Here is a 15,663-nt window from a genome sequence, read left to right as displayed (position 1 = left end):
CAGTACTTGGAGTCATAATAAGTCCCCAAGAAGAAAATCAGTTTTTCTCTCCCACTACCTTCCTCTTTTTCTCTCCTCCCTCTCCCTCAAAATCATTCTGAACAACCCCCTCCTTCCTCTCCCCTGACTACACTGATGTGGAGCATCAGGATGTGGGCAAGGAAAGCCAAGTGCTCTCCAAATAACCCTTCCTGCTTACCTTTCAGGATCATCCAGATGTGTTGACTGTGCAGCTGCAGCTGGAGAGTCGAGAACTGATCCTAAGTCTGGAAAGGAATGAGTAAGTCAAATTCATTCTTGTTCACAGTGACCGGAGAAAGTTGGGACACTGTTCTATAATCTACATTACCCTCAGAATGTGTTTGATCTTGCGAGCTTGCTCCACTGTTACTCACTTCATCTTAGGCTTTAATTTAAAAACTTGTCCCTTTAAGGGAAAAATTACACATTTCTAGAAAACAGTGTACCTTTTTGTTTTGTTTTGTTTTGTTTGCTTTTCTGAGAGCATGGATATCGGCATCTTTTGCGTATGGCTTCTCAGGAGAGAAGTAGTGTCTACTGAGAACTCCTATTGGAGTCTCCTTTAACCCCCCCACCCCTACTCACACACACACACACACACACACACACACACACACACACACACATCGGCCCTCCTATGAGTACCACACTTACAAAAGGGCTTTTCTTATCTATTTAATTCTTACTTTGGCTAATGAGGTCTTCCAGAGAGCAATCTGTGTTTAAAAGAATAACTCTTCTTGCCAGGTCCCACCTGGCTTAAAGCGGGGGCCGGGGGCTTTAAGCTTTCCCCTTGCAGGAGAGCTAGCTTCTCTTCCTCACTCTTCAGTAAGATGGGGTGGGGGTTGGGGAGCTAACAGCGAGAGAAGGGAGGACATCCACTATGGACATACAGTCTCAGAGGCCAGAGCCAGTCTTAGTGGGAACAAATCAGGCTGCTCATCATATCAGAGCTTGAGTTTGTGGTTAAGAAAGTCAGATGGAAGAGACTGTCCTGACATTCGGCATCTAAGGCGGCAAAACACTTTAAATGGGTATATGTAAAATGACACAGCCTGCTCCCAGGGATCTGCAACCTGCCACTTTGTGTTTCATCTTACATGTCTATCCTTCACCACCGAGTGGATCAAAGACTTGGAAAGCAATGCATATATGATATATGATATGTTTTAGTTTTTCTTGTATACTGATGACTTGAAAGTAAAGGTTCAGGCGCATGGATTGAGTATGCGGGGTTATAAATAGAAAATTAAATTGCTTTATATGTACCTGACTTCAGAAAGTAAATATTTTAAAGATCTTTTTAACATTGTAATTAATTAGGGTGTGTGTGTGTGTGTGTGTGTGTGTGTGTATACATACATGTGTAACTGTGCATATCATGTGTATTCATATGTGTAAGTCAGAGGCTGTCTTCCATAATTGCTCTCTTCACTGTGCTTTTTGAGACAGAGTCTCTCACTGAGCCTGGAGCTAAACCACTAAGTTTTTCCTGGGAAAGCCTCCAGGATCCTCTTGTCTTTGTTTCCAAGTGTGAGAATCGTAAATGTTGGCTTTTATATGGGTGCTGGGGATCCTAATTTAAGTCATCTTATTTGTACAGTGAGAACCATAACCACTGAGCAATCTCCTCAGCCCCTCTATTTTTGTTCATGTAAGAATATTGTGGTAAATTTGCTCCCCCTCCCATTGCTTCATGTATATGGCTTTGAAAATATCTCCATGGAAGTAATGAAGGGGTGTGGTTAGAATGGAAAATGTTCTCGTGTGTTTGGAGACTTGGTTCTCAAATGGTAACACTGATTTGGAAGGTTGTGAACCATTTGGAAGGTAGGGCCACTGTGGGGAAGGTAGCTCACTGGAGGCAGACCCTGAGACTTTATAGCCTGTCTCCCTTGTCTACTCTCTGCTTCCTGACAGTGGGTGCAGTGTAACCAGCTGCCTCACACCTGTGCCACCATCCCTTCCCCACCGCGATAGACTGTCCTCTCCAACTGTCAATCAGAGTAAACCTTCTTGTTAAATATTTGGTCACAGCAATGAGAAAACAAAAGCTAGTATTCTAGATGCTCTCTGAAAGACACAGAAAAACAAATAAAAAAAATCTTCTAAGGATGTCCGCGGAGTCACGTGTCCTCTATGGGCTGTTATGTTTGGCAGTAAGTCTTAGAAATGTCTGCGTTGCACATGCTCTGGGTATCTAGCTGTTGTAGGAACATGCTGCCTAGCAGTTTGCACATGGTCTTAGGGTTGCAGGTACAAGAGTCGGAAAACCTTATGAAATCGTTTGGCCTTTTTCTGCAAAGAGTCTGTTCCAGAACCAGAAAGAGAACACTGCAGAAGGGGGGAGGGGGTGAAACCAACGGCATCAATAAAATAAACCAATATGCAAACCCTGGGTGGCAAGGTGAGTGCAAAGGTGGATCTTTGTCTTATAAGTGTGGCTTTGCTTTGGTCTTTGTACAATCCCATGTATTATCATTTCACTAGACATCATTAATAACATGCCCTTCCCCATAAAACTCTGTCTTGGCCCCATCTGGTTCTCTGGGTTTGGAGAGTGGCTTAATCGTTCTGCTCATGGCTCCCTCTGGAAGTGATTCACCCTGTTATTGGAAATAGCATGATACAGGCTAACAACAGACAAAGGATAATTTGTGTGGAAAATCATCTCAAAGGTGCCCCAATTTATTCCTGTCCAACTCTTTAGGCTTTTCCCAAGATAACCTCAGATTGAGAAGTTAGAAACGTGAAACTCTCTCTTCTCAATTTCTTTCTTTCTTCCTAATCACTTCGTCAGCCTGAATGGTTAAAGTGTGCGGATTATGGGGCTGGAGAGATGGCTCAGAGGTTAAGAGCACTTGTGGCGGGAGCTCAGAGGTTAAGAGCACCATATGGCAGCTCCCTACTGTTTAGACCTGCAGTCCCAGGGCATTCAGTACCAGCTTCTAGTCTCCATGGGCTCTGCACTCACAAGGTACACAGATGTGCATGCAGACAAAGCATCTATATACATAAAATAAAAATAAACCATCTTTTTGAAAAGTATATGGATTACTTGGGCATGGTGGTATATATTGTAATCTTCACACTCAGGAGACTGAGGCAGGCGATTCTTCATAAGTTCAAGGTCAATATGGTCTGTATAGGGAATTTTTAGGCCAATTCTGGACAAAACGAAAAAAAATTACTAATAAATTTAAATTTAAAATACATGATGAGGACATAGTCTATCTGTCTGGACATTGTAGCTTTGATTTACCAATTACTAGTTGTACCAGTTTTATTTTTTGCAGCACTGGTAATCAAGCTCAGGGCTTTGTGTATGCTAAGAAAGCATTCCCCACTCCGCTCCATCCTCAGCCCCAACCTTTGCCAACTTTAAAGATCACGTGCTGTTAAAACTAATGTCTTCACAATTAGAATGGTCTGGGTATTACTCTTTTAATGATGTTTTTGCTCAAATATTCAGGGCGACCTTTTTAGAAGAAGGTTACATGTCTAGTAAAAATGAAGCAACGGATACAAAATGTACAATTTTGTGAGTAAAATAAAGATGTTATGATTCGCCACATGCTGTCAGACATAAAAGGTAATTAATCACGTTATCTTATAATTAAATTTTAATTTCCATAGCCTTTGGCCCAGGAAATCCAATTTAGAAAGTTTAGTCAAATGAAGCTGTTAGAAATAAGAAAAAAAAAAGAAATAAGAACATATTATTTAAATATTTAACACCCAGGACAGTAGAGGGCCTGACCAATCAGATGGCCAGCCTGTTACAGCCTAGGAATTAGCCCCAGGTTCAAAGCCTCCACTGCTGAGTCTCTTCCTCAAAATTATATTGGAGGGAGATGATTAAAATGAGCACTTTACTGTTGAAAAAGAAATTCCACAATGTGCCCAATGTAAATATCTGTAAATATCGTGTTAGGAAATAGTGTACATGGTATTCTGTTTTTATTTTTAAATAACTGCATGCCGTATAACTCTGGATACAGGGATCATAAATGAAGGCTTTATTGTTTTTCGATAAGAAAATACCACATTATAAATTAGGAAAGAAGTTCATTTAAAAAGTTTCAAAACATAGGGATATTTAAAAAGAGGAAGGATGACATGTGTGCCAGTCACGAAAGGACATATAGTGCAAGACCAATTTTTGAAGACCTTTGAAAGCCCTTTAGTAACTCCCAGAGAGCAAAAATGGCCTACCAATTGAGCACCAGACCCTTGGGTATCCTGAAATCTGTTACAGTTTTAAAAAGTGTTCAGCAATTAAAACTGAATTAAGAGTGGCCTTGGCCCCTTCAGTCACAGGAGCTATCATGTAAACTTGATGCTGGCAGAGTCCCCTCATCCTTCTCAAACTCCTCCATGGTAAGACAGTTCTTCACATAGCAGAGCCAGATTCTTATTAAAATACTCATTTTAGGGAATCTGTTTGAATTGCCTTCTAGCATCCCTAATTTGTGCAGAGATCTGCTGGTGGCTTAAAATACATGTTTGTGTAGCCATAATTGAATGTTTAAAAAAACATTAGGTTTCCCCTGAGCAGCATCTATCAGGGCTTTGCTGTCTGCCTATGGGACAGCAGGGACCAGGTTTTAGCCGCTCTAACTCCCCTGCATCCCCATGGATTCCCCAGCCATTTCTTAGTGTTTCAGAAACTGCATCTTTCATCAAAATGCTTGATGGGGCATACTGGCCAGCTTAGACATCCATTTTATTTTCCATTTTTGTGGTTTTTAAATTAAGAGCACTAGACCCCATTCAACACATCCCTCAGCCCCAGGGAGCCTTCAGTTTGCAAGCTCTGTTCCACTACTGATCAAAGGTGGTTGCTGTGGGAAATCCACGGAAAAACTAAATTTATATTTGGGGACTCTCTGAGTGCAAAGAATGTCACTATTGATTTTTATTCTGTCTGGAACAATTCCAGACATCTCCAAGGAGCAATTTTAATTAGTACTTTGTTCCAGAACCATAGCAGGAAGGGTATTTAAACATCGTTCCATGGTGGGCATAAATATCTAGGAGGATGTTTGTTTTAATTTGTGAGATTATAATAACATTTCCCTTTCCTCTCTCCAGTCCTTCCCATATACTCCTTCCCACTCCTTCAAATCATGGCTCCCTTTTCATTGATTGCTATTGCTCACGTGTCCATGTCCCTAAATATAACTCATTTGATCCAGATAATATTACTTGTGTTCAGGGCTGACTGGCACTGGGCAGTCACTTGGTGTGTTCTTCCTTGGGGAAGACCACCTCTCCCACTCCAAGCTTTTCTCGGTTGTTTTATGTGTAGGCTTGAGGCATTGTGAGCCTCATTCCTTTTCGCATGTCCATTGGTGTTGTCCTTGTTCAGCTCACACTGGTCAGCTATGTTGGTGAGATTTTATGTGTAGAATGCTACTAGAAGACCCACTCTCACAGCAAACTCCCTAAACATTTGATTCTCACAATCTTTCCACTACTTCTGCAATGTTCTCTGAGCCTTAGGTGTGGGAGTTGTTCTGAAATTGTATCTGTTGGGACTGGACTCCACAACAACTCTGCATTATGGTTGGCTGTGGTTTTCTATAGTGGTCTCCTTCTATTGCAGAGAGAAGATTCCTTGATGAAAGATGAAGACTGTAATTATCTATGAGTATAAGGACAAATGTCTATAGATTGTTGTTAGGGATTATGCTGCTTTAATAAAATAGTGGTTATAGATTCTTTTCCAATGTTCATTAACTTCCAGTAAAATGTATGGTTTCCCTCTTGCTCAGTTCAATTGGATTTTAAGTCCAATTACAGAGCTATTGGTTACCACCATGGTATGTGTGCCACTACTGCATCCTTAGGATTACCACAGCACACTGGTTGTTTAATAGGTGTTGTTATAGGCTACATCATAGGTGTCATAGATGGGAAGGACTCTTGGCTGCCTACCCCCTTTGGAGGCTTGCATGGTGCCTTCTGTTATCATGAAAACTAATCCTCAGGGGAAGGGCATTCAGGTCAGTTCCAGCTTAGGGGGTCTCTGGGTCCTGTTTCTTAAGTACACAGCAATAGGGACTTACCTTCCTCTTTTGAGGGACCACCAAAGGCAACAGCAGTAGGCTATATGTTTTGGGCTTTTCTTGGAAACCCATAACCATAACTTAAAAGGGTTTCTCATGTCTGGTTATTGAGGTTTTTGTTAACTTTGGCATCTTGGAAGAAGTACCACTAGCCCAGATGAGAAAGGTTCATTAAAACAATGTATTATATTCATACATAGAATTATGCTTATTTGAGGTAAACAGCAGTATGATTCCTTGTAGCTTTTTCAGACATCTTTATAAGGGTGTTTTAGATCATTCCTAAGGCTATGCCATACAAAGGAGAGAAGTGTGGCTGGAATGGAGATAGCATTTGATGGATTAAGACTTGGCAAGGTGACCATGTAGAAGATGTTAGACCATCATTCATGCTACACAGCTGGAGAAGCTACCGCTCCTTGCCTTCAGCTTCACCCTGGCCCATGGTTTTTGCAGTAGTTGCTGTAAGCACATAATGGGGTGCCCAAATAGCATCTCCTGGCAGCACAAACCGAGAGGATAAGTGCTTCTGACATGGCAGGATCTGTATCACACAGCTAGTTCTACACTTTGGATCAATGGGCCAAAACTAACAAGATGAGATTAAGTGGGGATAAATGTAAAGTCCTGGGCTTGAGTTAACAGTAAAAGAAAAACAAACAAACAAAAAACCCCTGCAAGTTCAGGGACATTGGCCAGTAATTTTGTGAAAGAGACTGCTGACACAACAGGAGCCTTCTAGGCAACATAGCTGCTGATAAGGGTGACTTCCCTGGAGAATTATCTCGCAAGCAGGAATGGCCTAAGGTCAGAGGGAGGGTATTGATATCCTGCTGCCATCCTCCACACTTTGTTGATCACAGGCACCAAGTAAAGCCTTACAATACTAGTGAATGATGGGATCTGAACAGCCTGTGGTAATCAGACATGAGTCACTAGCACATTGACGGCATGTCCTTCAGGATATAGGGCACAATTCCAAGGCAGGAACTTTGAAACCCAACTGTTGGTCTGCAGAATGGGGTCAAGGTCTGTGTACAGCCAGTTGAAACATTAGTGCTCATGTTATCTCCAATGCTCAGTTGTAAACGTTTTTCCTGTCACACCTGTGGTACTCATTATTTTATACTACACTGCTGGCTTCATCCTGTGCTCCATTATACCCTTTGTGGATGAATGAAAAATGGGCCTTATCTGTTCTCTTCCCTAAGGCTGGGTAATGGCCACACATCTCAGTTCTGACCTTACCTGGGTTAGCAGGAGTCACCCTTTTAGGTGCTTGCTGCAGGAAGGATTTTAATGTCATTGATATTCTCAACAACTTCAGTTGTAAAAAATCTTTGTGTGTGGATTCCTTTATCCTTCTCAGAGAAATCCAACCCATCTGCAGAGCCATAAGCTCTGACTTCCTTGTTGATTCTAAGTCCTGGCTAAATGAAGGAGAACAAAACCCTTAGAAACTCGGCTGCCTAGATTCATGTCCCCACCTCCCTGCTTCCCTTATCTTATACACAAACCCTCATCAGTATTTTGTTAATTCATTGTTGATGTGTATTCAGTCACTTACTTCCCTCACCATTTACTCACAAATATCTGGTTAGCATGTGACATGACAATAAGCCCTGGAGATGTTAGAATGGTCTGACATGGTGGTGGGCACTGGAGCTAGAACAATAAATGTCTCTTATAGACAAGCCAAGGAGCCCAATACTAGACAGATCATGGCAAAAAGCAGTAGACAAAAATCAGTGGTGTTTCTAGCTAAGGAAGGAAGGTATGGGACACCAGCCTGGCCTTGAGAAGAAGGAAGACAAATAAATGGCTATCACTCAACATGTATGTAACTAGGCATCATTCAAGTTGTATGGGAATAGTCATGAAGTAGGGAAAGTGGGCAGATGGTAGAGGACTCAAGAGAAAAGGAAGGCTATGCAAAGGTCAGAGTAACGAGGAAGGGAAATGCCAGAAACAAGTATTTCCTTGTGCTGGTGAGCAAGATGGCACAGTAAGAGGTAGCAGGCTAAGCTGGGAAGGGTTTTCTGCCCAGGTGAGGACCTAGAATTTTCTCATAATGGTGGGACAGCATGAAAGACAAGCCTGTGAGTAGGGCCGTGGCATGATATGGCTCAGCTAATTCTAGCTGTGTGGGAAGATGGTATTGGAGGATATAAAGAGTGGGCATGGCTGTTATGTTATCCAGAGGAAGGGGATAAACCAAATGAGTGTCCTCAGCCAAAAGAAGGTGCTTAGAAAACGTTGATGCGGAATGGACTGAACTTAAGGTACATTTGAACAGTTGTGGGGCTGGGACGGAAGATTTCAGGGATGGATGGCTCTGACATACAAAGTGCCAGGAGTGCTGCTTTGATCAGGTTAAAGAGCCCTAGAAACATACCAAGGACTTACCCTTGGAGCAGTGGTCAGAGGCTAAAGATGTGGATCGTGGCTGCCACAGTCTTGTAACTAAGTGGGCTACACGGAACCTGGTGCTAAGGTGACCCATGGAGGGTGATGGAGAACTGAACAAGGCTTTTCCTTTGAAATTAGTGGATTTATGCAGCTGACCTCAGTGCAGAGTAATGTAAACCTAAAGTCGAGGGGCAGCTATCATAACCAAAGACAACACCCACCCTGTTCAGCCTCTAAGCCAGCTCCTACAAAGGGGGAACTTGTTGGCACATAGGCTTCCTCTAACACCTCTCCCATATTCCTTCTAGTCTGCATCTATGCTGTGGGTACATCTCTTTTAGAAGCTTGGGTGGTCCCCCCTCCCCAAACCTGGGAGATTGTTTCTAGATCACCTGTATTGACACTACTGGGGTCAGTACTGGGAAGGAAGACATCTGCCTCCACCTCTCTGTAGGGTATGGAGATCTGTAATTTAAATGCATTTCCTAAGGTCATATAATCATACTTCAGGCAGAGAGCACTAACCGTAGGTGGCTACTTAGTGAATATTAACCTAAATAAAATTAAAATATGAGGGATTTTTTTTTTTGGTCATTTTAGTCCCAGGACAAGTGTTTGTTGACCATGAGGAGCATAGCCATCCTCACAAATCTGTTGTTCAGAACTTGGACTAGCAAGGGAATGTCCACCTATAAGGTGCTTCTAGTTTGAGGTTCTTGATGTTGTATCTGATACATTTCCCAGTTGTCCCAGTGAGTGTTGTCTTCTATGAGGCATAACTACATCTGTTCTGCTCACCATACCCTGTGTCCCAGAGAATCAGGAGGTTCTGGGGGGCCACTGAAGTATACTGGAATGGATGGATAGCAGCCTAGGAGACAGTTCTGTGAGCATAAGAGACAGCTGTTAATTGACACAAGGTACACCAGTTTCAGCCATTTTCTTACTAGGCAAAACCCATAAGATTTTGGTAACAGTCTCTCAGCCTTAACATTTAAGAGCATTTTAATTGAGCTAAATTTTACTTCCTAATAGGAGCTGAATTCCTTTGAGTATCTCTTCTCATTTGAAGTTGCATAGATACTGCAAAAGGTCAGAATAACTTTTCAGAATGTTTTGTTCACCCACCTGACTTAGCATGTAAGTGTCTATGTGAGTTAAGATCAACAGTGTCTCTTCTTGTTGCAACTTGGGAGTGTAGCATCCTTAATCAGATTGAATGAGAGATGAGGACCTGCAAATGATGCTTGAAAATGAAGTAGAGAAGTAGATTTTCATATTCATTTTCCTTACTTCAGTTGCTCAGCTCTTGGACTACATACAGGATGAAGGTTTGCCATTGAGAATCCTACAGTGCAGAGTCTCTCTCTCTCTCTCTCTCTCTCTCTCTCTCTCTCTCTCTCTCTGTCTCTGAAACTGCATCCCAACAAATGGTAACAGCAGTCTTGTTTTTTCTAGATGATCTCTGGCCACTGGTACCCAGTGCTTCCTGTGGATGTCATTGTACTGTCCCTGTCCCCCCAAGCATGGCTGGGTTGTTGTACAGGTGCTGCATGAGCTGGTTTACAAGCATCTTTTTGACCTTTCCCTGGTTGTCATTTCTTCTGCATAACAATCATGGCATTTTTGTGCATGTGCATCACTAGATTCATCAGTCACTTAAGACCAGAAAATTAGTTAGTGTGAGGAGAGCTTGAAGTTTAATGCAATTTTCCTAAGTTTGTGGACACTGATTCGGCAGGTTCTCAGGCTGCAATGGGAGAGTTCCAGACCACAGTGAATGATAGCCAGGAAGCCAAGGCAGGAACTTGAGGCAGATTTCATCACACCCACAAGTATATCAACTTCAGGTTCCCCTTTTCTCCTTCCTCTTCTTTCTACTTTCCTTCTGTCCCTCCCTCCCTTCTGTCACCCCTCCCTCCTTCCGACCCATCCTTCCTTCCTTTCTTCCTTCCTTTCTGTTTTTTTTCAAGACAGGGTTTCTCTGTGAAGCTCTGGTTGTCCTGGAACTCGGAGATCTGCCTTCCTGTGCCTCCTGAGTACTGGGATTAAAGGTGTGTGCCACCACACCCAGCTTCAACCATCTTCTTACTAAGCCAGTTCCTTCAGAGTCTACTAGCATCCTCTCAGCCTTTACATTTTAATTTGGTTAAATTTTTGTTTAAGAAAAAGGGATATCCACATTCTGTTTGGTTGCTTCTGGACAAGGAACTCACTTCATAGCCAAAGAAGTACAGTAGGAACCATGGAAGGTGCCTCTTGCTGGCCAATGCTCTAGGGAATGATGCTGCCCACACCAACTGACAATCAAGAAAACCCCCCATAGACAAACTGTCCACCAACTTTTATCTAGGCAGTTCCCCAATAAGGTTCTCTTCCCAGAAAATCCTAAAATTAACCAAAACAATGAGGTACATAAGATATGCAAATTCATGGAGTTGAAAGTGGAATAGGACTGGCAGGGGTGTGTGGAAGGGCAGCAGGATTTTAATGGGAACTGAGCTTGAGATGGAAGCAATTGAGAATGTCCTGGAAATGAATGGTACAGATGATTCCAACATTGTGGATATGTCTCTTGCCACCAGATTACATACTCCCAAATGGTTGAAACTGTATACACAAACACACACACACACACACCATAAAATTATAAAATATAAAATTATAATATATATTATATTTCACTGCTATTTAAACACCAAGACTCTGAGCTCCTGGTATGTTTTTATCATCAAACAGAAGGCCTACTTCCAATGCTACTTCATGAACATATGTAATATAGAATTTATGGAGTCCTTCTCTTTTTAATTCTAGGAAGATCGTTCATCTTGGTGAAGCCACTGCCCCAACTGGCAAATAAAGATGTAGTTAAGCTGTAACTCACGCAAGCTGATCTGATATCCAGATCACCCCTATGGGTTTCTGAGTCTTTCTATATAACTCAAGCTGGCCTCTAACTTGTACTTGTCAGCACTGTTATGACACCTATTCTAGCTCCCTCCAGAGGTGCTTGTAACCCACAATGCAGCAGAAGACCATGATGCTAGTGTTTGGATTTGGCTACACAAGCATCTCAAGGGAAAAAGGGTTTATTTTTGCTCACAGTTAGAGATACAGCCCATCATGATTCAGAACCCAAGGCAGCAAGAGCCTGAAGCAGCTGCTCATCAGAAGCAGGGAACAAGGAATGCAGGTTAGTGCTCAGCTGTCTTTCTAGTTTTATACAGTTCAGGATCACCTACCTAGGGAATGGTCCTACCCACAATTAAGACAGGACCTAGAATGAAAAGAGAAAGCAGTGTGAGAAAGCCGTCTTCTTTCTCTGCTTCTGAAGCCAGATACAACAACATGACCAATTGCCCTCCATTCCATCCACCCCACTATCACTGCCATTTTGGAGCAGCCCCTTTAAACTGTGAGTCAAATTAAACCCTCCTTCCCTTAAGTTATTTTTGTCAATTATTTTGTCACTGCAAATGACGAAAAGTAACTAATGCTGGATTGTGTATTTATATCAGTAGAATAGGTAGAATGTTAGGAGCTCAGTTAGAAATATACTTTAAAATATTAAAATTTTATTATAGGGGCTATAGGGGCTTTACCTTTTGTATGCAGTTTATTGTCTTACTAAAGAAGGTAATGGTCATGACTTGATTCTATCACCCCTTCTATACTAGTTACTTTTCTATTTCTGTGAAGAGACACCATGCCCAAGGCAACTTCTAAGAGAAAGCATTTCATTGGGAACTCGCTTACACTTTCAAAGAGTGAGTCCATGACTAAAAGTCAGCAGGTAGCACAGTTGCAGGCAGGCAGGAAGGTAGGCCTGCATGGTGCGGGACAAAGCACTTTACCCTGCTCTGCAAGCAGGAGGCAAACAGAGAAAAGGCCTGGCGTGGACTTTTAAATCTCAGAGCCCACCCCCGGTGACACACCTCCTCCAACAAGACCACACCTCCTGATCCTTTCTAAACAGTTTCACTGACTGGGACTCTACCTTTCAAATATGTGAGCCTATGGGGACCATTCTCATTCAAACCACCACACCTTCCATTCTGTAAGCACTTCATTCAAAAGCTCAATGCTTTAACACCAGACTTTAAGGTTCATCTTTATATTTAAAAAGTTAGTCATTTCTTCATATGGCTGCTTTCTCCACAGTCATTTTGCATCTGAGATCTGTAGCTCTTGGACTCAGAGCACCAGAATCCATTCTCATCTCTTGGGGAGGAACATGAGGCTTGACAACATAGGCAGACACATGCTGATCGCCCAGAGAGTCAAGGAGAATATCTCATGTTTAAGCATGGAAACTAGTTAACTAATTCCTGTGTGAACCCATCTTCCCCTTCTGTTGTATTACAGTAAACCAGGGAACTCTGAGCTTCAAGCTTGTTCCCTGGAGACAGGAGGATTGTGGGATACATCCTTGGAGCCAAACTAGTCTGCTCCCTTTGGAGAGTTAAACACATGAAAATTTTCGGCCTAGGAAAGAACTTGCTCTAGGAGTGACCCTGGCCAGAAGATGTATGAGTGGAATGCCCAGGCTAAGGAGGATGCAAGGTAGGAATCACCTCAAGCAAGACATGGTCCCCTCAACCTAATGTACAGAGGGCACTGGGCAAAGACAGGAGGGCCTGAATGGTCCATTCAGTGATGAAACATTGATGTCTTTGGATGCTGTTGAATAAAATAAGGTGATAATGGACATGGGGCTTAGTACCTCCAGGATGCTTGTTCTATTCTTAAAGCCAGCGATTGAGGTTTGGTGATGACTTCAGGGTTTGTTTAGCCTGAGTCACTAGAATAAAACTCCAGTTTGCAGTAGCAAAAAAAGAAGAAGAAGAAGAAAAAAAAAAAAAAAAAAAAACGTAGTTCACAAAGGCCAATTCTGTTGTCTTTGAGCATGTCCATCTTTTCCTCCCACTGACCTTCACAGATGGGAATCCAGATGAACATGCAGAGGACATTGCTGTTGGATGGAGTTTAAGTGAAATGGATGCTTTTTGCTGCCAAAGACAAGAGTCAGCTGAATATTTTTGATGGGTTGACATCTTTTCTTCTAAAGTCTTTGGCAAGGGAAGTGTATAAAAGGGAATTGTGAAAATAAACACAAATACTATATAAAGAGTGGGAATTCAGAGAGTGTATTTGTAACTTCAATACTTACATGGACATACAGAAAATATACTCATAATCTATCCATACCGTGTATTACATAACATGTATAATACTGCATTATAATATGTAATATATAAATGTGTTTTACTGTTCATATAAAGTAATGGTTCATTTTCTTAAGGTGATTCAGTAACCAATAATTTATATCTAGAAATATGAAGCTCATTCTACATCTCCAGTGACTCTGATGGGAGTTGAGATAAGGTTGTACTGTGTAGTCTAGGGTGGCTTTAAACTAATGGCGATCTTGTTTTAGCCTCTGAGGCACTGAAATAGCAGGTGTGAGCTAGTACTCCTGGTTTTCCATGACTATTGTTTTTCTAGTTGGTACATGAACCTGGGAGATCAGGACCTAAAAATGAGATGGACTAAAGACTTCCGCAATAGCCAACTTTATTCAGAGCATCAGGCAATTTATACTGTGAGATTAAGTGGAATAATGTAAGGTGTGCAATCACAAGGACAAGCTACACATGGCAAAAACATGTTTTTCTATAGAGGCACATGACTAACAACAGCTGAAGTAAACTCACCCCTGTGGTATGGCTACACCTGGGAGGAGCATAAAAACACATTCTGGGGGGCAATTCTGTGTTTTGAAGAAACTAGGGTCACAAGACTTGCCTTGTTTCCTTGGCGTGTTCTCACTTTCACTCAGAACCCCGTCATGTGGCTCCATTCTTGGACTGTGTTCCAACACATGTTGGGGAAATAGCTCAGTCAGCATGGTGCTTGCTGCGTAAGTGTAAGGATCTGAGTTTGATTCCCAGAACCCAGAGGAAAAAGGAGGTACAGAGGTACATGCATGCAGTCCCTGCTCAGGAGGAAAAGACAGGCTGATCTCCAAGGCTCACTGGTAGGCCAGCCTTCTACTTGGTGAGCTCCAGGTAAACAGGAAACCCTGTCAAACATATGTGGATAGTGCCTGGGGAATGACATTAGTGGCTGTCTGGTGACCTACACGCACACACACACTCACACAATACACACACACACACACACACATACACATATACACATACATACAGACACACAAACTAACACACACATATACACAAACATACACACATATATACACAAACACATATGCACACATACTCACACACATACATATACACACATATATCATATACACACACAAACACAGATACACACCAACACAGACACACACCAACACAGATACACACATACTACTCATACGGATACACACACAGAGACACTCACAAACACATATACGTGCACCAAAATAGAGTGATACAACGTTTACTTACACTCTGGGAAAAAAAAAACCAAGAAGACAATGTTTTATTTAGAAACAGATATTAAAACTGGTCCTGCACACCATTCTCTTCAACATTTAGAGGCTGAGTTATAAAACATTATCAGTCCTTGTTTCTTACTAAAAAGAAGAAAGTCTTTAATTCCTTGCATGGGGCTGGAAATGTGACTCAGAAGGGAAGAACAATTGTGTCGTCTCTTGCAGCCACAGGGCAGTTCACAACCATGCCTCAGTCCTGACTCTGCTTCATGATGGACTGCAAGCTGAAATAAGCCCTTCCCTCCCCAAACTGCTTTTGGTCATGGTGTTAATCACAGTAATAGAACCTAACTAAGACATATGTGGAACACAGAATATTAATAAATGATGCAATGGAATTTCCATATGTGTGTATCTCTGTAAATTTAATGTAAGTATAGAGACATAAATAGGAGAGATGTTTTTGGCATCTTCTTACCATGAACTCAGGAGACCACCATGGGGCTGTGCCCTTAGGTTTGGAGGACACTGTGGACACTGTTCTTCTAGTTTGGGGAGGAAGGGGGTGGGGCCATGGATTTTGCAGGGTGCAGCTGTGGACAAGGGCTCCTGGGTACAAGTGCAGTGGCAGCTGTAAAAGCAGAATCTTGGAAAATCACTGAAGTTTCTCTTCATGGTTATTATTAGTGCAGTCAGTTCTCACCCCATTGACTATGCCAGAAA

At 42.1% G+C, this 15,663-nt stretch overlaps 1 protein-coding gene across 1 annotated transcript in view; it reads left to right on the top strand.

The window, feature by feature from the left end:
* Adam12 (ADAM metallopeptidase domain 12) overlaps positions 1 to 15,663 on the top strand; it is a 293,978-nt gene that overhangs the window by 76,854 nt on the left and 201,461 nt on the right. The window contains exon 3 of the mRNA XM_051193213.1: positions 207 to 280. Within this exon, the coding sequence (XP_051049170.1) occupies positions 207 to 280 (74 nt within the window). The remainder of the gene's footprint in view (positions 1 to 206; positions 281 to 15,663) is intronic.

The sequence above is a fragment of the Phodopus roborovskii genome, unplaced genomic scaffold, assembly GCF_943737965.1.
Source record: "Phodopus roborovskii unplaced genomic scaffold, PHOROB, whole genome shotgun sequence".
NCBI lineage: Eukaryota > Metazoa > Chordata > Mammalia > Rodentia > Cricetidae > Phodopus > Phodopus roborovskii.
This window is presented reverse-complemented; position numbering and strand designations above follow the sequence as displayed.